Source organism: Mercenaria mercenaria, chromosome 19, assembly GCF_021730395.1.
Source record: "Mercenaria mercenaria strain notata chromosome 19, MADL_Memer_1, whole genome shotgun sequence".
Lineage (NCBI taxonomy): Eukaryota > Metazoa > Mollusca > Bivalvia > Venerida > Veneridae > Mercenaria > Mercenaria mercenaria.
In genome coordinates, this window is record NC_069379.1 from 34,237,400 (window position 1) to 34,263,662 (window position 26,263).

At 35.1% G+C, this 26,263-nt stretch overlaps 1 protein-coding gene across 2 annotated transcripts; it reads left to right on the forward strand.

Moving 5' to 3' along the window:
- Positions 1-14,265: 14,265 nt before the first annotated feature.
- On the forward strand, positions 14,266-25,387 carry LOC123542619 (uncharacterized). Of its 2 annotated transcripts, none has more exons than XM_053530936.1 (8): positions 14,266-14,870; positions 15,981-16,146; positions 18,064-19,277; positions 19,641-19,722; positions 20,425-20,739; positions 21,172-21,678; positions 22,188-22,380; positions 23,002-25,387. In XM_053530936.1, the coding sequence occupies exons 1-8, from the start codon at positions 14,826-14,828 to the stop codon at positions 23,183-23,185; spliced, it is 2,706 nt and encodes a 901-aa protein (XP_053386911.1). In that variant the 5' UTR covers positions 14,266-14,825; the 3' UTR covers positions 23,186-25,387. The 2 variants fall into 2 exon arrangements, with proteins under 2 accessions (XP_053386911.1, XP_045184482.2); XM_045328547.2 differs by having other exon boundaries at positions 14,268-14,870; positions 22,176-22,380.
- The last annotated feature ends 876 nt before the right edge of the window (positions 25,388-26,263 follow it).

A 26,263-nucleotide genomic window follows, 5' to 3' on the forward strand; every position in this document is an offset into this window, starting at 1 on the left:
AGCTATTTCATATCATGTAATTAATTATTACTGCCTACAAACTCAGAAAACAACTTATGCATTTATATCATTACCACATTAATCTAACCTGTTTTATATCTTTGCATACACCGTGTATAACGACTTTAATATTTGTAAATAAATTGTAATGAACCGTTCATTTTGTACCATAAAATGAGGTTGATTTTTGGTCCCCTCCTGTTTGCTTTAAATGAAGCCTTATCGGCTTCGCATCTATAAAATAAATTCTGGAAGGCCGTAAATTATTGCAATTCAGCAAATACATTAATCATTCTTACATGTAAGCATTGACAAATTGAATAAAACTCTTGTGTTAATGTCAGTCTAGAACAAATTCATCCCAGACTGCTGGATCAGTCATTTGAGTACACTGGTGCAGAAGCGAGTGGAGCTTGGGGAGGGGTTGGGCGAGGGGAGGGAGGGGGCACTGTCCAACAATATCGCATAAGAATATCCTACAAATAGCTTACCTTTCCCAATCAATATTAATTGTTTATCATTCACCACCCTCCGGTTTTCAAAGGTGCTCTTTTCAAAGGTGCTCCTTCCCCCGTTCAAATTTGCTCCCACCAAAGTAGGGCTTATGTTGCTCTACCATATGACTGTCAAATGTTTCCATATGAAACTACCCTTTTTGTCCAGACGTTTTTTTGCTTCTTTTCTGTTGCATGACATGCAGAGGTTAATGAAATAATGACAATGCCAGTATTTAGCCGCATCACCGCTTTTCTTTCAAACAGGTGCGTACAAATACATGATTTAAATGAAAAGATAAAAACATTTTGGTATCAGACAATCTGATCTTTATTTCTTTATTCGCATTATGATTTGTCAGTTTATGACAATGTGATAAAATGAATACCTCAATATATGTAACGTTTCAAATAGAATAGAAATAGAGTTTATTTATTTTTGTATGAACAAATATCTTAATGTATTATTTTCCGTTGGCGTAATACCACTCGGCCTCTTCTTTTTCGTAGTTTCATTTAAATTCATACCTTATCTTGAAGTTGTAAGCACTGAGTTATCATTACTGAAAATTGTCGATTTCCATACAAAGAGCTGACATTGCAATATCCTTAGGACGGCCAGCACATATTTATGCAATCTCGCCAGGCATATGTATGTTTTTGACAACACAGAAAATGACGTCACTCGACCTTCAGCTATTTCCAGAAGTAGATAAAATAAAGTAGAAATGCTAAACTTGAAAACGAAATCCGCATTTTGATTCGTACATAGTCAGGGGTCACGCGCAGGGGTCACCCCGTCTAAATGTATGCGCGTGGACTTTTTTTTTTTTTTTTTTTTTTTTTTTTTTTGCTAGATCTATTGGGGAGCCAATTTTTCAGCACTTTATTACGAATTGAAATTACCTGGGCTTTAGTACAGCATGTCAGCTTTTAATCTATGAAAAAATATTTGAGCTCTGGATAAACAGAAATCCCACAGGGGTCCGTAACGGACCAAAGGTACATTGATAATTTTGGAACTTCATCAAATCGCTCAAAATGTCAATTTTGATGTTGTCTGAGAGTGTCAGTATATGCCTCAGATGTAAGATATAACCGTATTTGATAGCTGCAGACCTAGACATTTCAGAAATATTTTCAAAATAAGTTTCGTGTAATAAATGTTGTTTCTACGGAAGCGTGAAAGGGCCATCAGACTCTAATACGTTTTAGTACGTTAAGGCTGCGGAAAGGATATAGAGAAAACATAGTCTATCTTTACGTAAAAAACAGTGTCTATCTTTACGTAAAAAACATTGTCTATCTTTACGTAAAAAAACATTGTCATGGAAGCCTCCATGCATGTTTAGCTGAGTTTGTGTGAAAACATATGAATCAAAAAATGAATAGATCTACCATGCTCATTTTCAATCGAATATTTTATCATTAAATATTAATTTTAAATGTACCAAATAATCAGCAAACTAAATACAAGCTTCTAACAGTTTGTAGAGTTGCTTTCACAGTTAAATGTCATGTACTCTGCAGTCATTTGTTTAAAAAAAAGTTTTGTGCGTGCATGTGAAATTACGTAATTATACTTTGTATCGTAATGCCTCATTATGTGTCTGTTTTCATTAACCCAACCAGTTGAATATTGTTTATACTCACCAACACGTCTGCTTTGTGTTTGATACTGTGTTCATAGCTCATTTCTTCCAAATATGAAATTCGGGCATAATATGACTTGTAAAGCGTTGTTAAATATTCTGGTTCTTTAGGATCACGGAGTCCATTCAATACATGTGCAACAGAGTTCCGCTTAAGCCGGTGCTAGGGGACGTAACTGGTGTTTCATATTTCATTACCGCTCATGAATACACTGCTATCAGTTTTACTTGGTTACGTTTTTATGCTTCCAAAGGATCTTCTTTTAGAGCTTGCTGTTTGATATAAGATAGAGAAGAACTGCATGCGCAAAACCAGTTTTTTTTATTTGAGAAAAAAAATGTTTTTTTTACGAATGTCTATTGCTGTAATTGTATAATTCTACTTTCAAAGTTGATATGTTCAGATTTGAGAAAACGAGCGGTAACTCACTTTAATAAAACTAGTTTTTAGAATTTTCACGGACAATTAACAAGATATCAACACCCTATCTTGACCGCCCTACCTATTAAATTCGGCACCTATATTTCAAACTATTTTTTTTTTATATCAAAACATGTAATTTTCACAAAAAGACTTATGACTTTATATTCTAACCACACAAAAACAAACTCGTTTTATATTTATTCATACGCCGTATGAGCAAGTCAAACATTTGTAAATAAATTGTAATGAAGCATGCGTTTTTTTTTACAATAAAATGGGGTTGATTTTTGGCCCCCTCCTGTTTGCTATAAATGAAGCTTTATACGACACTCAGCAAAAAAGTAATACCGGTAGGTCGTAAATTATCGCATTTAAGCAAATAAATTCATCATTCTTATTTGTATGAATTCGAACTTGAATAAAAATCACTCTTGTGTTAAGGCTAATAAGTAACAAATTTATCCAGGGCAGAAAACCCGCTTTTACGAGTGCGTTCACGTGCTATATATGCTTTCTTTATTTTATGTAAGGTAACAAACATTCAGAATCTTTTTTAAATGTCTTTTTTATGCTAAATTAACAGTGTAAAATCTACAGGAACGTGGGTATCACGTTTAAATGCAAGAAAAATACTTTCAGATTTTTTTTTAAAAACATATGATCAACATATGAAGTGGTAGTGCATGTGTCATAGGCTTGAGTATTTGCCATCAATTCTATTACATAAAACAATGACCTTCCATAAGCCTGTCGGATGACTTCCTCACTTGAAGAATTTTACGCCCAAAGTGAGACGCGAACCCACGTCGGTGAGGCGAAAGTGGTTTGAAGACGGCGACCTTAGCGAAGCGGCCAGCAAGCCACCCTGAGAACACTGGGTGTTGAGAAATGCCATCGTTTCGCAGGCAATAACCGGTTTCCCATGCAGCGTGTAACACAAGGATCAAATAATTGATTTGACTTGGGTTTTGCAGCGCACTAATACAGTGCCGTGCTGAAAAATTGTGTTCCAGATCTCATTTACATCGAAATGAAACTATGAGGTATGAAATCACAGAAATACTGCAAAAATCAGATGTTTAGCCGCCTCTATGATCATGCAACAGTAAGACAATTGTTCCAACTTTTCATACATAAGCTGTCCCAGAACCACATGGGTCAGGATCAACTGATTATCGGATTTTCTTATGCAAGATAAAATATAGAAATTATGAAAATCTTAGTAAAATCACAAAACTTTAAGAATGTATAAAATTTCAAAGTCATAAATTAGCTTTTATCTAATACTGATATGATTCCATCACATACATAGTAGAATCCGATACAACAGTGGAACATTTTTGTACAAGATAAAAAAGTCATATTCCGATACATTTTGTTTATATTAGTATTAATCTTCTGTGTTATTAGCCACAATAACACGACTTTATCTTGCCCGGTTAATCTTCCAGCAAACTTATAGCAGGGGCCGATAATTCCCCTATCTGTCTTAAAATGAAATAAGGATTTATTTTATGTGCGCAAGCCCTTTGAACAGGTGTGCTAAATCATCTAATGCCCCGTTAACTAGTAATCATAATGCCGTCTAAAAATTTTGACATTCCATTTTTTTCAAATAATTTATGGTAAGCAAATCTGACAGTTGTTACCATAACAAAGTTTCTGCCATACGTATAATTATCATGTGATTGTTTGTGCTGGGATTCTAGTCTAGAAAAACAACACCAGTTGAGATTTTCCCGCCAGATTTGGTTCCCCCGCTCTATGCTCTTTCTAAAACGTACGATTATAAAAAGCAATATGTCACAACTGAGTTTACATTGGCAGCCGAGGTGAACTTTATAACACACGGAGGTCATGTTATATAATATGCCTTTCCTTTATTAAAATGGCAATCATACTTTTGAAAAGAGAATAGAGCGTGGCTCCATTTCCCTTAAAAAGTGAATTCACTATTTGTTCACACTAATATTCGAGAACTATTAACACAATAGAAAACGACGGCATCTTTCGTTACTGTTAAAAGCAAGAAAGTCGCAACATGCCTGTGTGACTGAACCTCCATCCTGCTAAATTTTTAAAATGGACCGGTCCATCATTCAATCTAGGCATTCAAAAGGGTGTTCACTGAAAATTTAATGACTGAATAGCCCAACAGTGAATACCATGATGTGCAGGCTCTGCACAGGTCGCAACGGCAAAACCACTTGCCGCCAGCAGGCTTAAAGGTTAAGGTGTTGCACATTTCATTACCTCTCATGAACATCCTCTTTCAAACCGAGTCTTGGTTGCATTTTATACTCCCAAAGGATCTGTTTAGAGATTTTATTAACTATCTCAACAGCAATCTTTAAGTGCCGTGTGGCGGTTGTAAAAAGTTTCCCCGTACTTGGATTCAGTGCTGTTATATTTTCTAGTCCTTTGGGATCACGGAGTCCTTTCAATGTATGTATAATAGAGTTCCTCTTAAGCCGGTGCAAGGAGGCGTGAGAGGTGTTACACATTTCATTACCTCTCATGAACAGACTCAATCAAACCGTGTTTGCTATTACTCTTCTTGGTTGCATTCTATTCTTCCAAAGGATCTTTTTACAAATTTTACTAAAACCCTACAGAAGCAGCAGATTTTCAATTCTTTTCAATGAATTGAAGAATATAGGGGCTTTAAACAAACCAAATTGTTAACAAATACTTCCTGGATGAAAGCCTTGTTTTGATAGAGAAAATTTATTTGCAATTTCAAGCTGTTTTATATCTTCTAAAATGCAGTTTTCACGATTGTAAATACATTACTTTTGAAATTGTAAAACTACACAATTTCAAGAATTTGGGAATATTTTTTTTCTCGATTTTTTTTGCGCGTTGAAAATATAAATAAGATTTTTTGGGGGTATAATCAAATAATGCCGATACTACAAAATAACAAACACTTTGACCGCAAACAGCTTTGATAGGGCTGGAATTCAACGGATCATTTCAATTACTCTTTCATAACATGTAGAAATATTGACATTCCTTTCACCCTGATTGAAAAATGCTATATCACCGAAATAAAATTACACATTCTCCTTTTAAGGGAACCACTTCAACCCCTCTTGTCAAATCTTCAAGTACCGAAAGGCTCTTGTAAGGGGGCGAATATTTTAAAACGTTTAAAGTGTTGTAACATACTTTAAAATGTTTACAATCAGGGATTTTATTTGCGAAAAGGTTTTGTTTGACTCACGCAGGAGTAAGCAATTAAACAGGTGTTTCGTGTAACATAAAATATAGAATGCACAGTAGAATATAAATAGTTGCAATTTAGTTTATACTAATTTATTTTAGGTCGATTGTGAAGCAAGTTCTACAACTTATATTGACCACTATCGACACCTCGTTCCTGATGGAATCCATCGCCACGAAGGTATGATAGAAGAGATGAGCGCCAAGCAAGGGAGCTACTGGTACCATTTTTCACGTCTTTGGTATGACGCGGCCGGGGATCGAACCCACGACCTCCCGCACTCGAAGCGGACGCTCTGCAACTGTGAATATTTAATCATAACACAATAAAAAAAATATTCGTATAATTATTATAACAATTCCAACATCTCCAACAATTTATGTATATTACAATTATATTAACAAGATACAGCAATGCAGTTGCTATATGTTTTACAACTTTCCAAGGATGAAAGCTATCTAAAGGTATACCAGATTGTTTTATACATGTATATAATAACGGAACAAAACTACTTTGATGCTCGCTCATTCTCTGAAAAAGCACTTCCTTCAAATATCATGCTAAACACGACTGATACTGCCTTTGCGACCAGTGAAGATCATGATCACCCTGCACATCCGTGCAGTCTTATCATGATCTGCACTGTTCGCCATTCAGTCAGTATGTTTTTGGTAATCACCCCTTTTAACAGTTAATGGTACTGTCCAAACTGAAAGATGGACGAATTCATTATATAAATTTAGAGGGTAAGGGTTAATAATGATATTCGTATGCCTTTATGTATTTTACATGCTCATCACTGTGTTTAATACTACGCGAATTGCATTCCATTGTTATTTTTTTGATAGGGGAAGAACCTGATGAGAAAACCGTTTATTAACAGTCTTTTAACTCTGGAAATTGAGGAGGAATAAAATTGAGGATTGGTGCTTTCAAATAATTTGATAAAACACTTGTTTTTGACCGTTTCAAGGCGGTGCCCCGCTGTATGCCAATATTTGTTTCATCAACGTTGTCTATATGTTTGACTTTGCACGTATTTATCGTGCAAACATATATACATGCACTGTAATAGGGTTATGATATGATAGGGGAGTATTTTCGGAATAGGATCTTTGTCATCCGAATTTACTAGTTTGTTATTTATTTTTGTATGAAAAAGATCGTATTTGTTAAAGAACATGAAAGTTTGCATCAAAGGCATCGAAAGCTGAAAGAAAAGAAAAGAAATATTTACACTAATTTTATTGCTGTTCTGTCTAAAAGGTCCTTAGTAGACTTAAAAAAACCCAGACGTTTTATGTCTGGTGCCTAGTGCCTGTGTCCAGTGCTAGGTCTTTTAAAGAGTGTGGAATCACTAGCAAATTTGTATATTAACCAATGAGAATATTTTAGCCCTTCGTGAGAATGCTGGTGAAATAGGACCTGCAACAATAGTAACATACCAATTCTGCTGATTATATAAAAGTAGGGCTGTATTATTTGTTTTAAATCCGACGGACAAGATATCATTGATTTATTACGTATCAATAAATATATTGTTTTAATTGTTATTTGATCTGATCAGACACTGTCGCACGAGCGAACGGTACCTCGTGGGAAATCCAAAATTTTGAAAATTACAGAAATTTGAAACTTATTGAAAAAATATTGAAAGAAGACAATAATTTCGACACAGCCGTGCGTTTTTATAGCTATTTCTGATTGTTTTAATGCATTTCTGAATTGAATGATATCTCGAAATGATATCTTAGCGTTTTGCTGTCTATTCGTTCTTATTGAAAATCATAAACATTGGTGCGGATTGTTTACGAAAAATGATCGATATCATATTTCACAACAAATTGCAAGATTTCGGGTAGGAATTTCTATTGTCATATTGTCTGATGAGTAATAAACTTAAATGTCAGCAACAACTTGATAAAAAAAATATTTTTAGATGGAACGCATGTAGAAACATATTACTTGAATAACTTGAAGAAGCAGGGAAACATACACTGACTGAATATTCATTTTAAAACAGTGTATGTCAAGTAAGTGGGTACAATGTGTTACTGTGGTTACAGTTACCTGTGTTAGTGGTTCACATGACGGGAAGTTATTTCGTTTACTGCTATTTGTATTATTTACCTCCCCCCCCCCCCCCCCCCGCCCCCACACACTCCCAAATTCCATCCCTCTGTTGGTTTTTGCCACTGTCCGCTCTAAGGCGGTGCCCTGGTGTGTTTCTTCTTCATTTACTTAACGTTATTACATCGTAAAGCAAACAGCCTATCCTTGATGGATTACCCGGGCCGGAAGGTCGTTGGTTCTGCCCAGTGTGCCCGCCTGTGGGTGAAATAATACCCAGAGGGGCAACTAAGGTCTTCTTCTACCATGAAAAATTGGAAAGTTGCAATACACTCAGTTCCAATAGAAAGTGTGCACTTATTTGTATTTTTCTCGTTATTTTCATGAAAATTTAGCCGTGTGAAACCAATATGGTTGCACCCATGGACCAACCACTGCGCATCGCGCATTGTCAGGCCATGTCGCTTAACTATTGGAATTTAAGAAACTGTAGCGAACAGCATGTCTACAGATGGCGATGCCAGCTGGTCTGATCCGTGACGACACCATATTTGTTTCTGCACGCTCTATTGACCAATTAAATCAGTTCGTAAACAAATTGGTGTGCATTTTAGATTTTGAGTTATACCTGAGAGTTAGTGTATGAAAAAATGAAACTAAAACGTCGGGGAATTTTTTGAAATATTTAAACTTAAAAAGTGTACACTTTCTATTGGAACTGAGTATATGACCTACCATTGTGGCCGTATGACTTTATTCCCAACAAAAATGACAATTTATGAGCCTGGTGCTGAACTGCTTTCGGCATGAGGATATCCTTCGTACAAATCTGAATTTCTTTATTTCATTTTTTTTTTTGGTCTCTTTGACTTTCTCCGATAAACGGAATAACATTTCTGTACTTCATGTTATTATTTTATAACCGTTGAAGTGATAATATATTTCTAGATTTAACGTGATACGAGTTTATTTAATTATTTCATTTATCAATTACTTTTGAACACTACTTTTCTCTAATCTTGCAAGTATCGTGGGAACTATGTGGTAACTGGGATAAGAACACGAGAGTTATCTTTAATCACAAAATGACTTAAGGGTGCTTAAGTGATAGCACGGATTTATTAGATAAATCAATAATGTAACAGACAGGCAGATTATAGTTAAAAGACAGTACATGAGCCGCACCATGAGAAAACCAACATAGTGCATTTGCGACCAGCATGGATCCAGACCAGACTGCGCATCAGGATCCGTACTGTTCGCTAACGGTTTCTCTAATTGCAATATGGTTTGAAAGCGAACAGTACGGGTCCTGACCAGGGTGGTCTGGATCCATGCTGGTCGCAAATGCTCTATGTTGGTTTTCTCATGGTTCGGCTCACATATTTTTCTCAATAACTCTCTTTATAGAGATATTATCCAGATTTCGTACTTAAAATATTAACTATAAGAACACAGGATCGATTTTAGCATAGACTAAATGTATGTATATAAAAAGTATTGTGTGTAATATTTGAAAATTAAAAAAAAAACATAATGTTTAAGTTTACACAGTATGAATAAAAAGTCCCATAAAAAGTGTAATTAAAAAAAAAAACAACATCTGTTATTAGATATGAATAAAAAATGGAGGGGACGCAGTGATCCAGCGGGTAACACTGTCCCACTGCGAAACCAGTGGTCGTGAATTCGAGCCCCCGCTCCTCCAACTAAAATTTACAAACATTGGGTCCCGTGTATGGGTGTTTTAAATCTGGCACACTAAAGAACCAAAGAAGCTTCTAAAACTGGAGGACTACTCTTTACTAACAGTCCTCTTATTGCGACTATAAATCAGCTTAAAAACTACTGTGAAATCATAAATATTCGTGGGGGACTAAATTTTATGGATTTCAAGGTTGAGTTAATTCACGAAATTTAATCCCAACGAACAAGTAAAATTCCCATTCATTTTATGTTCAAAAGTTGATATCCATGAATTCATATCCCCACGAAATTGCCGTTTTGACCAAAAACCACGAAATTTCATGCCAACGAAATTTAAGGATTTTACAGTATCAAGCTAGAATGTAGATACAAATAGAGCAAGTTTATGTATTAGAGGAAGAATTTCTATACTTATAAATCAATATCTGATGAGACGGCATAGTACAACTTTAAATATGCATTTAAATATACATACTGTATATTCATTTATTACTGGTTTTGCATTTATTTACAGTTTATAGTAAAACGTATTAACTGTACTAAGCAACCTTAACTTACATGAATATGTAACTAACTTGACTTGACTTGACTTGTTCTTTTTCATCTTTGAAATCGTGTTAAAAGTGCGTTTAATCCCTGGAAATATCTGCAAAAAATAATTATGTACATATTTAATTAAGCAATTAAGCGGTCTGATAAAAAATGTTGATTTCTAGGATGTCAAAATTAACATACATGACTTTGTATTAATATAATAATCAGGTTAATTGCCGTGTCATTTTTGAAAGGTATCCGATCTATTGAAAATTAACTGAAAATGAAAATTCTGTATGAAAATTGTCTATTATAGGCTTCATCCGGGTGTTAAGAAGTAACTGTTTTTTCCCACCAACAAGTCCAAAAGAGGAAGTCACAATATTTATTTTGACACAAACTTCCCCTGAGAAAACCGTGATAATAATAAAGCAAAATAGAGCAAATTCTAAAGACACCATTTGAAAACAAATTCCCGAAATGCTCTGGGCATCTCAATATTTTTCTTAACGATGTTTACAGCTATTTATAAATTTTGGAACTTCTAAAAACAAAAACTTAAAATATAAAAAGAAGCAATAATAATGTTTGATAAAGGGTTTAAAGATAAGCCGAGTAACTAATACCGAAAGAATGCGAAAGTACAAGTTAAGAAGTTTACACAGGGTCTTTCAGAGGCTAAACCCCTTAAAAGGGTTTATTTGTAAAGGGCGGATTTTTCCTTAAGTGTATATTTGTTTAATAATTCTCAGTGCGTGTAAATAAATTTTCAGAAGTGCTTCGCCTGTCAATTAAATATTTTAATAACTTGTTTATCATAAATATGATGCAATATGTCTGACAACAATATGTGCTTTCATTTAATATGTACAAATATCTCTTACATTTCATCCATAACAGTAACTAAAATTAAGGGGAATGATATTTTTTGCAAGAAAGGCATCCAGTAGCTGTGATTTCATTGCACATGCGCGTACACGTAGAAAAAAATTCTGATTAGGAAATATACGTGTAGAGCTTTTAGCTGCTCGTAACTATATATTTTTTTTAAACTTTAAAACTGTTTTACAAGTGTACATATAAAATCTGCATTGCTAGATGCTTTGTCGTGATTGCTTGGTGTATTGTGTATATATAAACTATTCCAATATACAAGATAGAAAAAAAAATCGCAAGACTAATGCCACTACTATATGTGTAACATATATGCATGTATATATTTCGGCAATATATTAAAACACTCATTTTAGTCTTTTTTTTATTTATAATTGCTAAATGGCAGTGTTATCTATTTTTTTTGAAAGCGCGTGAATTAGGTGCGGTTTAAGGGACAACACGATATTGCATCAAATAAGTTATGATAATTACTCGCAAAATTTGCCTTGATAAGAAACGGTGTACTTTTTGTTTGAATTGAATTATGCCAACTTCAGGGGTAAACGTGAACTGTTACTGTAACATTTAGACATATTTAAGTTTTTCGTCCTCTGTTCTGCTTGAGTCTTTCTTTAAAATAACATACACTGCAAAATACAGGTGTTCGCTATCTAATGACGCATTTTTTACAATTCAAATACGTTTTAAGACATCTAATAACTTATTCAAATTAATTTAAAAGGATATATTCAATACAGCTATAATAATAATTTATGCAATGTCTTCTTTTAAGGTTTTAAATTTCTATTTAACGTTGATTGTGTGTCGTAAAATTCTTCTCCCGGTATGTAACGGTAGATCGGTAATCTCGCTCCGTTCAGGAACGATAAATAAGACGAAAATTAAATAAAATGGTAACATTAATCAGATCACGTGACAGGAGCGTATAAAATGGTTATCTATTCATATCACTCTAAATGATGATACACAATAACACGGAGGATAATGATAATAAGTATTGGGTTTCTGTTTTAGCTCACGGGTGTAATTTCGTACAATAGATGTACGGATTTTCTATTCTATTACCCGTCAATACAATAGAAATGCCACGTGCGGGCAGCTTAATTTATCTTTAATTTAGTAAGACCTATCCACTCGCTAAATTTTTCAGTCTTTCAAAATATTAATCTTATTTTGTTATTTTTTATGGCAGTAATAAATATGTCCTTGTTATATTTCAAGTAAAACCATCCTTTTGCGACTTCAAAGATATGGTACGGTAGAGGAAAAACAATGCCGATGATTAAAAAGGAAACCCATTGCTTTCAAAACGCAGTACATTAAAACTGAAAACCTGAAACAGTGTGTGTATAGATGTGTTTATTTTAACAAAAATACATAGAAAGATAAAGTAAAACGAACATAGAGAATAAACAAATATCAAAACATAGAAACACACCCACTTTTGAATTTAGACCCGTTACTTTAGCGCAAAAACATCTCTAGTAACCCATGCCATATTCCAAAGTTGCAGGTGAGTGCAATTTTTTCCCCCTGCCAAGTGACACATATGGTTACAAAATGCACGAAATACTCGTGTACAGAATTATAAAATGAATACCTAACGAAGCATACACGCTTGTTCTCATTGTTTTTTTTTTGCAGGGTGCCGAGTAACAAGAAAATGCCATTAAGGGCCATTAAGGGCTCGATGTCCAGACTAGTAGACAAGTACCAAGGGAATACCAAAGCGGACAGACAAGATATCAAAGAAGAAAGCGTTCAACTGTAAAAAGGCTAAACACCAAAACCATAAAGTGTGTCTCAAAATGGTCTATTTACAACCACTTTAATACCAATTAATACTTCTTAAGCATGGAGGTCCCTATAACTTATTTTTTATTTAACAGTTGTATCAGATAATCTAAAACGAATTCTTCCGAAATTACCGTAAAATTGCATCTATAACAGTAAAATACATCTACCCTATTTCTTTGATTTAATGCGAAAGTAATAATATGCCATCATAACAGATCTTTACGCATTTCCATAGAAACCGTTAAACTAAGTTTAAATCCGTTAGAATGCGTATGTGAACAGAGGGCTGTTTTAGGAAGAAGTAGTGTCAATACACCGCATTCAAAAGCGGATTTTATAAATTATGAAATTGGACTAAAAATTGATTTAACACTGATAAGATGTCATTGAATTTTTAAAGGTAGTCTTACAGATTTTTCAATACTTGCATTTTATGTTTTGTTAAAATCATGAAAAAAACTTTCCATATTAACAATATTTTTTCCGTTTGGTTTTTACTTGTTATTACATACAGTGAAATAAAAAAAAAAACAATTATTAATCAGTACTTAGCTTAAATTGCCTCTTTTTGGATGTAAACACTTTATAAAATATGGGTTTTGTCAGGAAGCGGCGGTGCTACATTCTATATTAAATAAGTTTAGCTGTCCTTTGCCGTTTTTGTCAGTTTAAGTTCCGCTATTCAGATCTAGTAGATGATTTAATCAAAAAAAAACATTTAGTCAAAATATCACATAGCAGAAAAAAAGAACGTACAATAGAATTCCGTTGTAAATTATTACGTCTTACATGTAGATTTTGCAATATTCGCGGTGATCATATTTTCGCAAATAATGACTAACGAAAAGAGAAAACGCAATTAACGAAATGAACTTTAACCAGCAGTTTGTCCACTTGTATTACAAGCTACCAGTTGCGATTTATCAGCGCCGTGGATAAGGCTGCAAGTTTCATTACCGACCCCCCCCCCCCCCCCCCCCACCAAACCCACCCACCCCAACACACACACACACACACACACACACACACACACACACACACACACAACAACAACAACAACAACAACAACAACGCCAAATAAAAGCGAAGCCAAAAATGTCCAGTATACAGTAGGGTAAAAACAAATAAACATGTTCTGTTCTGCCCTGTATATTTTTACTTTAATGGAACATACAGAGAGCATTACGAAAATCCACCAATACACAAATTTCAGTAAATTTTTTATTTTAAACAATACAATAAAAAGCATGATGCAAAAATATGGAAGACCTGTGTTCAAGTTAACTGTTTTTGGCTTTAAAATCCACCGATTCGCTGACTTACATTTTCCCTCTAAACTTCATGTGAATATCCTTAATTTTGTAAAATGATAATAATTTGACAAGTACCTTTAAGGGATTCGAGTGTAATAAAAACAGTTTTTATCAGACGATATGACACCGGAAATGTAACCTCTATTCGTGCATTTCAAATTTACCGGTAATTTCAAATTCTGTTATGCGCAAACATTCAAACGGTAAAACGTGTTTTGAAGAATTAGATTTATTATTGTTCATTAAAAAGTTGGATGCAAACATTCTTATTATATAATTGGAATAATGAAATGGATTCATGATGTAGAAATTGAATATAAAACAGCGTACCGAAATACGGACTGTGTAATTAATATTTTAGATATTAATGTAAAATTCCCGTGAAAGAAGAGCTGTATTACATATTCATTTCTACATCTAATTTTTCAATTAGTAACTGAATTAAATTACATTCAGCGGTCGAAAACGCCTTTGTGAAATGCTATCGTGTTTTAAATTTGAAGAAAGAAAAGAAAGGCATTAAATGCTGTATCAAGGAACACAAAGAAAACTGGTGTTGGTTACACATGCTTTTAGTAAGAAAACTTGTATAAATGGTTATATAATTGCTTTTGTACGTTTAGTGTAGAAGTGTTGCTTTTTTTCTACTAAGATATCTCTAACTGGATAATTTTGAGTAAAAACGTTTGGATATTGCAATTTCTTGTATCTATGGTGTCACCACCGACCACGCCTGGAAAATCTCTTAATCCCAAGGTGAGTATGAAATGAGCCGTGCCATGAGAAAACCAACATAGTGGGTTTGCGACCAGCATGGATCCAGACCAGCCTGCGCATCCGCGCAGTCTGGTCAGGATCCATGCTGTTCGCTAACAGTTTCTCCAATTCCAATAGGCTTTAAAAGCGAATTTCAATAGGCTTTAAAAGCGAACAGCATGGATCCTGACCAGACTGCGCGGATGCTCAGGCTGGTCTGGATCCATGCTGGTCGCAAACCCATTATGTTGGTTTTCTCATGGCACGGCTCAAATGTTTTATCTGTAACAGTAACATTTTCCTAAAATACACGTGTTTTTTTTTTTTGTGTGTGTTTTCTGAATTTTGTCAACGTTTTAATTATTTCAATATCATCATGAAAATAATTTGCACCTAACTTTTAGATACTGGGAATGAACCTAAAATGAAAGTACCATTTTACAGTTCCATTTATATTTCATGTAATGTATTTACTTCAGACTGAACAATTATTATCAATTTAGCAAATTGCTCGATTTTTATTTATCTTAAAGGTCACGTGATCCTTTAGTTAGTTTAGTTTTATACTAGTTTATCTTAGCTCGATTGTGATGAAAGCTTTAAGCTTAATATTTGAACCTCTCTCGAGTCCGCTCCCTCTCAATCAGTTATAATCAGTTTAGCAATTTGCTCGATTTTATTTATTTTAAAGGTCCCGTGATCCTTTCAATATGTTATTGACAATAAAAACTAAAATAAATTATATATCTGAATACAGGCAAAATAAGCGTATTCTTCTTAATGTCCATTTTAGTACGGATGCATATGGGAATATTCTGAAGATTTCGTCCATCGAAGTCAGGGTCATTGGTACACAAATGCTTGTAGACAATGTACTATACGCATGCGCAAAGAAATAAAGCTCAGCTTGTTGCTTTCTCTTGACTGCCCCAGTTCGCTACCGCATCCCGGCTAAACAAATTCTAGACTTCTTAGGACTACAGTTAACCCTTACCATGCTGGACACAACTGGTTTTTGCCTTTGCGACCAGTGTAAACAAGTGGTGTCTGTATTCCATTGTTTAAAGACTATGATATATATACATAAATATCTACTTTTCATTATTCAAGTACCCCCTGTTCAACAAACTTCTGCATGAAAGTCTGGCAGGTAGAGTACCGGCACGGAACAGCAAATACCCCGCTTGTCCAGCAACAGCACCGGTTTTAACTCCTTCTTACGGCATCACATCTGAAAAGGCGGACATGGACAAGGAAATAGACAATAATAAAACAGGTAATGACCACATCTACTAGCATATCTTAAACTGAGATCAAGGTTTCTGCAAAGATTTCTCATCTATAAGTTTTAAATTCTGTAATGATCCCAACTTCCGGCGTTAATTTTAAATCAGGCCCATTCACAATTTTATCAATTGCATTCAATTGCTATTTCATTGAATACAGTTCAAATTATCGGTATCAATTTAGGTCACGTTTATCATTTCAAGAGATTGATTGCAAAACATGCAAATAAAACAGCATGTCAATAATAGATCTTGCGCAATCTAGACAAAAACTTCTTCAATTTAGAAAAAATATTGTTTACTTTACTGTTTTGCAACAGTTTAAAAAAAGTAATTTCAAAAGATCAATTGCCTTACATACCTTGCTTGTCCAATAAATAAGCTAAAAGATCAACATATGAGCCGTGCCATGAGAAAACCAACATAGTGGGTTTGCGACCAGCATGGATCCAGACCAGCCTGCGCATCCGCGCAGTCTGGTCAGGATCCATGCTGTTCGCTTTCAAAGTCTATAGCAATTAGAGAAACTGTTAGCGAACTATGTTGGTTTTCTCATGGCGCGGCTCATATTTAAGTCGTTGTTTTAGTTTAATTTCGGAATTTTAAAACTACTAAAACCTATTATTGTTAGAGAAATGTTATCTTATATTTTGGAAGAAAAGGCAGTTTCCTCGATGTTTTAGCTCTTTATTAGAAAACTCTTAAACTAAACCCGCGTTTAATGTATATATTATCTGACCCTGAGAGATATAATCTGAGTTATCATTCCTACCAGTCTAAAGGTCGATGCATTAAAATCCCATCCCTCAATTGCCTATTGAATGTGAGTAGCTCAGATTGAGACAATTTCTTCCAGTCATCTATCAAACCTTGCTTTCTCGTTTATAAATTAAGGTATCCGATCCACAAACAGGTGTATCATTTAATAGAGATGTGTCTGCTGGGATGAGAATAAGCTGGGATGAGAATAAGTAAATAAGATGACCATAAATAATATGCAGCAATCACTACAGTCATGTTTTTGACTGCGAAACGATAAATCTTATATACATAATTTATTTTAGGTCTGAAGTTCTACAACTTATATTAATCACTCTCGACACCTCATTCCTGATGGAATCCATCGCCACGAGGGTATGAGAGAAGAAGCCAGTTTCCCTTTTAATGCTGAGCGCCAAGCAAGGGAGCTACTGGTACCATTTTTCATGTCTTTGGTATGACGCGACCGAGGATCGAACCCACGACCTACGGCACTCAAAGCGAACGCTCTACCACTAGGCCATCGAGGCGGTTATTTCTGTTGAAATAGCATTGAAGACTATAAAGTAAAAAATAAAAAATTCTGTAACATATTTTTGTCATGTAATTTATATTTTCTTTTTCAGTAGACAATACACTTTCAAATGATACCAATCTTATATCAGCTTACCAGGCATCAATATTTGATATTTTAATAGCACCGTTATATAGAAATTGCTTATTGTGGATCGGATACCTTAAGTTAGTAGACCTGAAGTAACACTCGGTAATTTCCGTGTGATTACGTATTATCGTTTGGTCAAAATTTCGCGAATTTGAAATTTTGAGACTGTTCGCGAGATTTAATATTCGCGAAATTTTAAAAATGGTATCCTACTTGAATTTGAATTATACTAATGGTGAATATTTACGCGAGGATTAATTTTCGCGAGATGTTGGGCCTCGCGAATATAGCGAAAATTAAACTCTCGCGAAAATTTCTGCTTTTACAGTAATTTCAATTACCTGAATATGACACACCCATAGATATACATTATAAAATCTTACACATACAAATATTAAGTAAGTTACAATTTCATATGTTACTATATTGCATAAAATTTAACTTCTGTTCTACGTGCAATGTAATTCTATTTACATTTAACTAGATAAGCACCAGATAGAAGAAGAACCTCCTAGTGCAGAACCTCCAATTAAACTCATGGATCCTCCAAAAACAAAGTTAAAACGTCAGCTTTCAATAGATACTGCTGAACGAACTGACGCAGAGCGTGTAAGAAAGAGAGCAGCTTTGTTATATCAGCCAGGCTTTAGTGACGACAGACCTTCGAGAAAGGATGAGGTCGATGGCGGGCGACCATCTACCTCGACAGAAATAATTCACACTGAAGCATCGAAAAGTTATTCTTCTGGCATATATGAAACTGGAAGTGCTACTATACCTATTACTATTGCTACAAGCTCCATCAGAGGACAACCTGAATTAGTTTATGATACTCAAGACTTACAGGAGGAGTACACGAAGGAATACGTACCACTGCCTAGTCCAAACCGTTTCAACCTGAGCGATATAGGTCTGACATCACCTTTTGCTACCCGGACATCCTTCGGAACACATGAAAAAGAGGCGTTTGTCTTTCCTGATAACGTCCCACCAAGGAAAATATCACCGTACAAGAATATACATGAAGAGTACAGGGAAAGAGATGTTTCTGAGCCAAGAGAAGATTATTCTATGGAAATGTTAAGCAGATTAGCTCACGAGTCCATCTTTAGAAAGGAATACAAGACGGAAAATAACCAAAGCAAATCCCACATTGACATTAAAGATGAGACGCAGTCTAAATATTCCAGAGGCCATCATACACAACACAGACCGGGACATGTCTCAGAGAGGGGTTTCGCCTGGCCCGAAAAGGCAACAATAACAGAACCAGTGCCGTTTAGTCCAAGAATCGTTACCACAGATTCTCGTCCTCGATTTCCTACCTCTTCAACAAGCAACGACAGGGCGAAACTAGCACAGGAAGATTTAGAGCTTAAAGATAGATTGCGGTTATTAGAGAGGGAATATGCCAGAGCTAAAGAAATATACGGATCACCACCCGTTTCCCAAGAGTTCAGACAAATGTCTCCCACTTCAAGAAATGTCGAAAGCCTCCGTCGCGGAGCTCTTAGAAGTATTAGCAATAAGGACAGATCACCAAATGAAAAGGAGATCCGAGAAATAAGTGACGACGTGCGAAGTAGATATGAACGTTCTTTCTCTGATCCAAGGTTCAGCCCCCGACAGATCTATAGCCTTATCATGAGACCTAGCCCCCTGTGTAGACAATATGATGAAACAATGCAAGACACTTTGGTATGTTAACCCTTACCCTGCTAAATTTCTACAATGAACTTGTCCATCATTCAATTAGGACAGTACCACTTACTATTCAAAGGGTTGTTAACTTAAAATTTACTGACTGAATAGCGAACAGTGCAGACCATGATCAGCCTGCACTTCCGTGCAGGCTGATCTTGGTCTGCACTGGTTGCAAAGGCAGAATCACTTGCCGCCAGCCTTTGCAATTCATATTTATGTGGTATTGCTTATTCTTAACATTTTGGGAAGCTTTCGTTAAATATAGTAAAATTCCGATCTTGAAGTTAGTAAGTAAAACAAATACAAAATAATTTCAATTTAAAATGTAGATAAAAAACAGAAAATTGTTCGTTTCAGTCCCATGACCGTTGTCCAGATCGTTGGAGAGATGATGTAAAAAGAAGACTTTTTGTTAAGGGTGACTTAAGTTACAGTAATGGTAAGTTAACGTAAACCTGAGAGAAAGAGAAGACTTTTTGTTAAGGGTGACTTAAGTTACAGTAATGGTAAGTTAACGTAAACCTGATAGAAAGAGTAGCAGAAGTTTTCCTCCTGCTAAAGAGAAGACTTTTTGTTAAGGGTGACTTAAGTTACAGTAATGGTAAGTTAACGTAAACCTGATAGAAAGAGTAGCAAAAGAGAAGACTTTTTGTTAAGGGTGACTTAAGTTACAGTAATGGTAAGTTAACGTAAACCTGATAGAAAGAGTAGCAGAATGTGTTTTCCTCCTGCTAAAGAGAAGACTTTTTGTTAAGGGTGACTTAAGTTACAGTAATGGTAAGTTAACGTAAACCTGAGAGAAAGAGAAGACTTTTTGTTAAGGGTGACTTAAGTTACAGTAATGGTAAGTTAACGTAAACCTGAGAGAAAGAGTAGCATAATGTGTTTTCCTCCTAAAATAATTTCCAAGTTACCTAAACAGAGGTACTTCTTATTTGTATTACAGCCATCATGGAAACATGATTATTTATCCTTAACATAATTTAAGTTATCTAACAGCAGTTTCTCATTTTCAAATCATGGAAAAATTACTTACTCAAAGTTGGGTCTCTTTCACTGAAAGTTTATGCTGTAAAATTCCAATGTATTAGGTGTCTAACAATACGGATATTGATATCACTCATGTGTTATGCAATTGTAGAATACAGACGACAACATTCATCTGCGTATCATCAGCCGGCAACAAATAAATCAGCGGAGATTCCAGAAGAGGTTCTACAGTTTCTTCATTCGCGGAATTTCCATCCAGAAGAATTAGAAAATCTGAAAGACGTTTTACGTCGCGGTGGATCACCAATTGGGGAAGAAGAAGGTTCGTTTCCAAGACTGACTCAAGGACAGTTTGACACATCAAGAGAAATATATGCCAGATATAGACATGATGGGACTTCTGGAAGACGGGATTCAAACTTTGATGAGGACTATGCACGAACTCTTCCGAGAGAAAGACATTATGGTAAACTTCGTTTTTTAAAAAAAACATAGGTTATGATTTCATTGTACACCAGACAGATAAATTAAAAAGGTGTAAACACTCTATTGGTTTAAGGTACTCTTTTTTTCCCTTTCAAACGCTCCACAGAAAAGTAAATTTTCCTTACATGATTTGTTTCCAAGTATATTAGAGTTTTGAAGACTAAGCTCTGTAGTCAGTAGTACAGACAAATTTCATTGCCGAAATTCGTCAATGTTTAAAGTCTAAAAATTTAACTTACGAAAGCGATGATGAATACGGCCTTAGTCATTTACTTCTATGTTGTTTTGTTTAAGTTGTACTGCGTGTTTAGCATTGTAAACAAACGTACATGTATCATTCTTAGCCCTTTTGCAACTCTAATATTTCATAAAATAGTAATAGAATATATCAATTACTTGACTCGTTATACAGGTGACATTGATGTCAGACTAACTTGCGAAAGTATTAAAGAAAAGTCAAAGAAGACAGAAGAACTCTTAAACGAATTGGAACATGACAATAAGGATTGCAAATGCGCGCAGATAGAACAAGAAATACGATTAATGGCAATGGATGCTTACAGTAAGATTAGACGAGCCAACAGAAGCGCTGAAGCTCATGACCAGTTCCAAAATGAGCTCAATGAAACAAATGCAATCGTTTATACGTCGATGAGAAGGCTTTGTGGTATTAAGTGCCTCTGTAAATATGGGAGAACAATAGAAGAAGTGTTTTCAGGAAGTGTAGTGTTTCGAATCAATTGCCCCAATGTGGATGCATTGTTAGACCTTTGGCAACTTTATAAGAGCGGGGATCTTCTAAAACAGTTTAAAGACGCATTTATAAATGAAGATCTTTTAGAGAAATACGATTGTGAAGATATAATTCTAAAGGTAGAAATACGCTGGCAGGATTATTTGGACTGCAAGCAAGAACTTGGTAATGTATTATATTTATATCAAGTGTACATATAAATAAAAAAAGGCGAGGTAATGAATATTTGAAGGTTTGCTTGTTTCAACCGACAAAATAGTTGAAATTATTTAATTCTCTACCAGGTTAAAATACAAGTATTCAAACTGTACAGTTTATGCAATTAAAGACAAACATAAAAGTTTTAATGACTCTGGATCAATATTGTAATGCATACAACATTGATTAAACATTGATGAAATGATATATATGAGCCGTGCCATGGGAAAACCAACATAGTGGGTTTGCGACCAGCATGGATCCAGACCAGCCTGCGCATCCGCGCAGTCTGGTCAGGATCCATGCTGTTCGCTAACAGTTTCTCCAATTCCAATAGGCTTTAAAAGCGAACAGCATGGAGCCTGACCAGACTGCGCGGATGCGCAGGCTGGTCTGGATCCATGCTGGTCGCAAACCCACTATGTTGGTTTTCTCATGGCACGGCTCATATGTTTACGTTACAGAAACCTCTTTAGAATCACCTATCATCCGGACACCAACGAAGTCTCCACTTACACCGGTACACACCAGAAGTCGTTCAGAACCAGCATCTGTCTCAAAACAAGCCAATCAGGTCCTCCAGCCAAAGACAACTCTGTCTCCATTTAGAGAAAGATTCTGCTCCGATTCTTCGGTAGAACTGTCGCCAAGGCGAGCATTTCAAGAACTGTAAGTGAACAAAAGCAAACACTTGCTTTACACAAAATATGATCGTACATGAATGCATATATTTTAAAATGAAATATATTCAGCAACGATAAAGTTTAAAGAAACATTGAGCTACAATTCATTGACGAATTGCAAGTTACATTAAGCATTCCTTCAGTAGTGATATTGTATTTGGAGTAACGCTTCACTGAAAACAAATATTCATTTTGTATGAAGATGCGTGTGCTGTTGTACGTTTTACATCCATATCAATGGTATATTAAAATTACCTTCTGTGTAAAGATATGTTTTGAAAGACAAAAGCAGTTACAGTGATAAAAGCGTTATGAACACATCTATAAGTTTTATCAGTTAAGACTTCAAGCTTTTTTGAGTAGCATAAAATGTTTCATTTTACTTCCATTAATCGTTTAAACTTCTTCAATGTCTCACAGAACCGACAGAAATAGAAACGTACACACAATTAATGTCTGTACGTTTCTAGTCTTGGTTGCATTCTATGCTTCGAAAGGACCTTTTCACAAATTTCATTGCAAGGAAGTGAAAACAGAGACCAAATACATTTAACTCTTTTTGCTAACGAACTGTTAACCTTCATAAAGCTTTGTTTTTTAATTTCAGAAATGCTGGCAAGCATCCAGTTCACCCGCCACCGTCACCTTCAAAGAAATATATATCAGATAATGTGTTCACAGATGAAGAATCTAGAAGTCCATTGACGTCTCCCCGCAGGAAAACAACGTTTGTGTTCAAACCTCAGAATGAACAGGAAAATGTTGAAGCGGGAGATGCATACATTGTTTGACAAATGTTGTTACAGAAATGACTTTCACTGAAATGAAGTTAAAAACATATCAGTATACTGATGTGACAAGGTTTGAGACTTCGTCCATCTGGAGTGGTTTTAGTTCTAGATTTGAAACGATCCTTTAACCGAAATAATTGAGTGCATTTGTAAAAACAAACTTGAAAGAAAATTAGTTTTATCAATCCATCGCTTGAAGCAACTCGTTCACACTCTTTAGGAGAACAGTTTATACCCTCCAAAGTAGATAAATATGGGTGTTGTGAAAGTGACCAATGGTTAAAACTTATTGACTTATGAATTTTTCAATGAAACCTGTAAAAAGATCCTTTGGAAGCATAGAATGCATCCAAGCAAATTGATAGCAGACTCTCTTTGACTGGGTCTGTTCATGAGAGATAATAGAAAGTGAAATACCCCTCACACACCCTAGCACAGGATTAAGCGGAACTCTGCTACGAATGTATTAAATCAACTGCTTGATCCCAAAGGACCAGAAAATAACACAACACTGAATCCGAGTACGGGGAGACTTTTTTGCAGCCGCCACACAGCACTAAATGATTGCTGTTGTGATAGTTAATTAGACACTCTGATAAAGTTCCAAAAATATAAGCAGACACAAGTAACACTTGGGGAAAACCAATTTACTTTTTTACCAGTATCTTAAACTTGTTTTCACTCACATTATCATTTTTCACCGTCATTTATACATTCTATGCCAAACCTAGGAACAATGAACATGCTTAAAATTTTCACCCCAACTATGGGCGAGTAGTTTTACCAAAACCAGTGTTTTAAAAGGGGCCAAGCGTATAATGTTTTACATTTATAATCTGCATCCTAGTCTAGTTGTAATATAGTGGATAAAAACCAAAGTCAATTCACAATTTACTAATATTCCAACGTTTCGGCTACATCTTCAGGGAATAATAATTTAGTCTAGTTGTACGCAGATAAAACTATGTTATGTTATGAACAGGGGGCATAACAAACGAAGTTCGAAATGTGATCGAAAGAAAGCATTATAATTTTGTTGTCGTTCCACCGAGTTTTTAAAATCTATTTAAAAGATATGTATGTTGATTGTCTAACTTATTTCTAAACTGTAATTATTCTTGTAGTATTTATTGATAGATATAGCCAGATTAAATTGACCTTACCCCGCTTCATTTCTATAATGAACTTGTCCATCCTTCAATTTGGACAGTACCATTAACTGTTTAAAGGGATGTTAAAGGTCAATTACTAAGGGAAAGTGAGTTGGCAATTTTTTTCATAGCCAGTGCATAGACTTCTGCAAGACACTAAATAATGAAGACTGGCAGGTCAAAATTTACAGAAGGTCTTTGGAACTCAAAGAAATGTATGTGTATTATGTTGAAATTTCAATGAATCGACAGAATGACCCCCCAGGTCTTTTTAACTTTTTTTCATACTTCATAGAAAAATAATTGTACATATACTGCGATTTATTTCGAATTTCTACATACCAACTTTCATTTTCCAATAAAATGAAACAGTTTCTGTGCTTTTAAAAAGAAATTAAAATGTTCACTTTCCTTAATATTGGACCTTTAACTGAAAATTTACTGACTGAATGGCGAACAGTGCAGACCATGATCAGACTGCACGGATGTGCATGCTCATCTAGGTCTGCACTGGTCGCAAAGGCAGAATCACTTGCCACCAGCAGGCTAAGGGTTAAATTGACCTTTTGGGACAAGATGGTGCACCTGTTGTAAGAAGACTATATCCATAGAAACCATGGAAGTCCAAGAACCAATGTGGCAATCCTTTTGGTTGTATTGACTATCTTCTTTCCGCATCCATGCCATTCTTCGATACGTACATTTTAACTTGTTCCGGAAAATTTAATTTTGAATCTGACTGTAATATGGTATTCTGTTCAAATTTGTTTTGCTTTCCTCCAGTGTACAGTAGCAGTAGATATAGAAAGTGTTGTTTTTTTTCTTGAAGTTGGTTTTCTAAAATATTTATATGTGTTAACTTCTGTGCAGATAGTTTAATAAAAAACAAAAGATTTGTTACGCTTTCTTTAAATTTATACATTACAACAGCAGTAGAAACTACATGTTTGAATAGTTTATGGAGTTTAATGTTACATTTCTTGGTTTAAATTCTATATTTTCTGTTTAATATAGTTATGTTTTTCTAACATTTTGAAATAAACTGCATCTAAAATAATTGTATCTTTGTGCCTTATCTTGTTGTTCTAAACTTATTTTACCAGCGGTATATGGCCCTTTTCCCATTATTTTAGGGGCCTCCGTGGCCGAGAAGTTCAGGTCACTGACTTCAGACACCTCGCTTGGGTGTAGATTTTTTTATGTGAGGAAGCAGTTCAGTGGTTCTACCAATATGACCTCTCGTGTCTGTAATAATGCGCGGAAGGGATCTGGGATCTGGGATCTGGGTCTTCCACTACAATCATTAGCTGAAAAAGTCGCCATACAACCTAAACTGCATCAATGTGACTCTACAACCAACAAAACTAATAAAAATATAACATTATTGTTCTATTTGAACGCCAAATTGAAATGGTTCTACGCAGTGCAATTGGCGACAAGAGATTTCTCAAGTCTTTCAAGTGTTGCAGCCACACACACACACACACACACAAATAAGTTGACGAGTTATTAGTTACAAATTCTATAATCAGTTTGTTGTTATCAATTTTACAACTTGTATTCAATACCCACTGCGAGTAATCATACAAAAGCATCCATATAGCTCCAGACAAGTCACCTCTGATAACCATAAATTCCTCTTTCCTCAGTCGGCTGTATTTAGGAATAACCTGCCTTGTCATACAGTTAGCAGCCCTGGCCTTGATGCTTTCAAACAGGCCATGCCAATCACCCACAAGGTCTAAGTAGCAGTGTTTTATCTTCTGAATTCATTTCTTTCTCTTCACCTCTTAAGATTATGACTTTAACTAGTGTTGGAATCATCAGCATTTTAATTTTTTTTTTACCTTAGGGATGGATGAATGGATAAAACTACTTTACAGATGTGTAAAAGACAATGAGAGAGGTCCAGACTACTAATTGCAAC

What these genes read in the sequence shown, in the direction of transcription:
- LOC123542619 (XM_045328547.2), top strand. Translation starts at nt 14,826, where the DNA reads ATGGTGTCACCACCGACCACGCCTGGAAAATCTCTTAATCCCAAG. An exon ending in AAACAATGCAAGACACTTTG is followed by an intron (nt 19,278 to 19,640) that starts GTATGTTAACCC and finishes TGTTCGTTTCAG; the next exon opens with TCCCATGACCGTTGTCCAGA. An exon ending in GGACTGCAAGCAAGAACTTG is followed by an intron (nt 21,679 to 22,175) that starts GTAATGTATTAT and finishes TTTACGTTACAG; the next exon opens with AAACCTCTTTAGAATCACCT.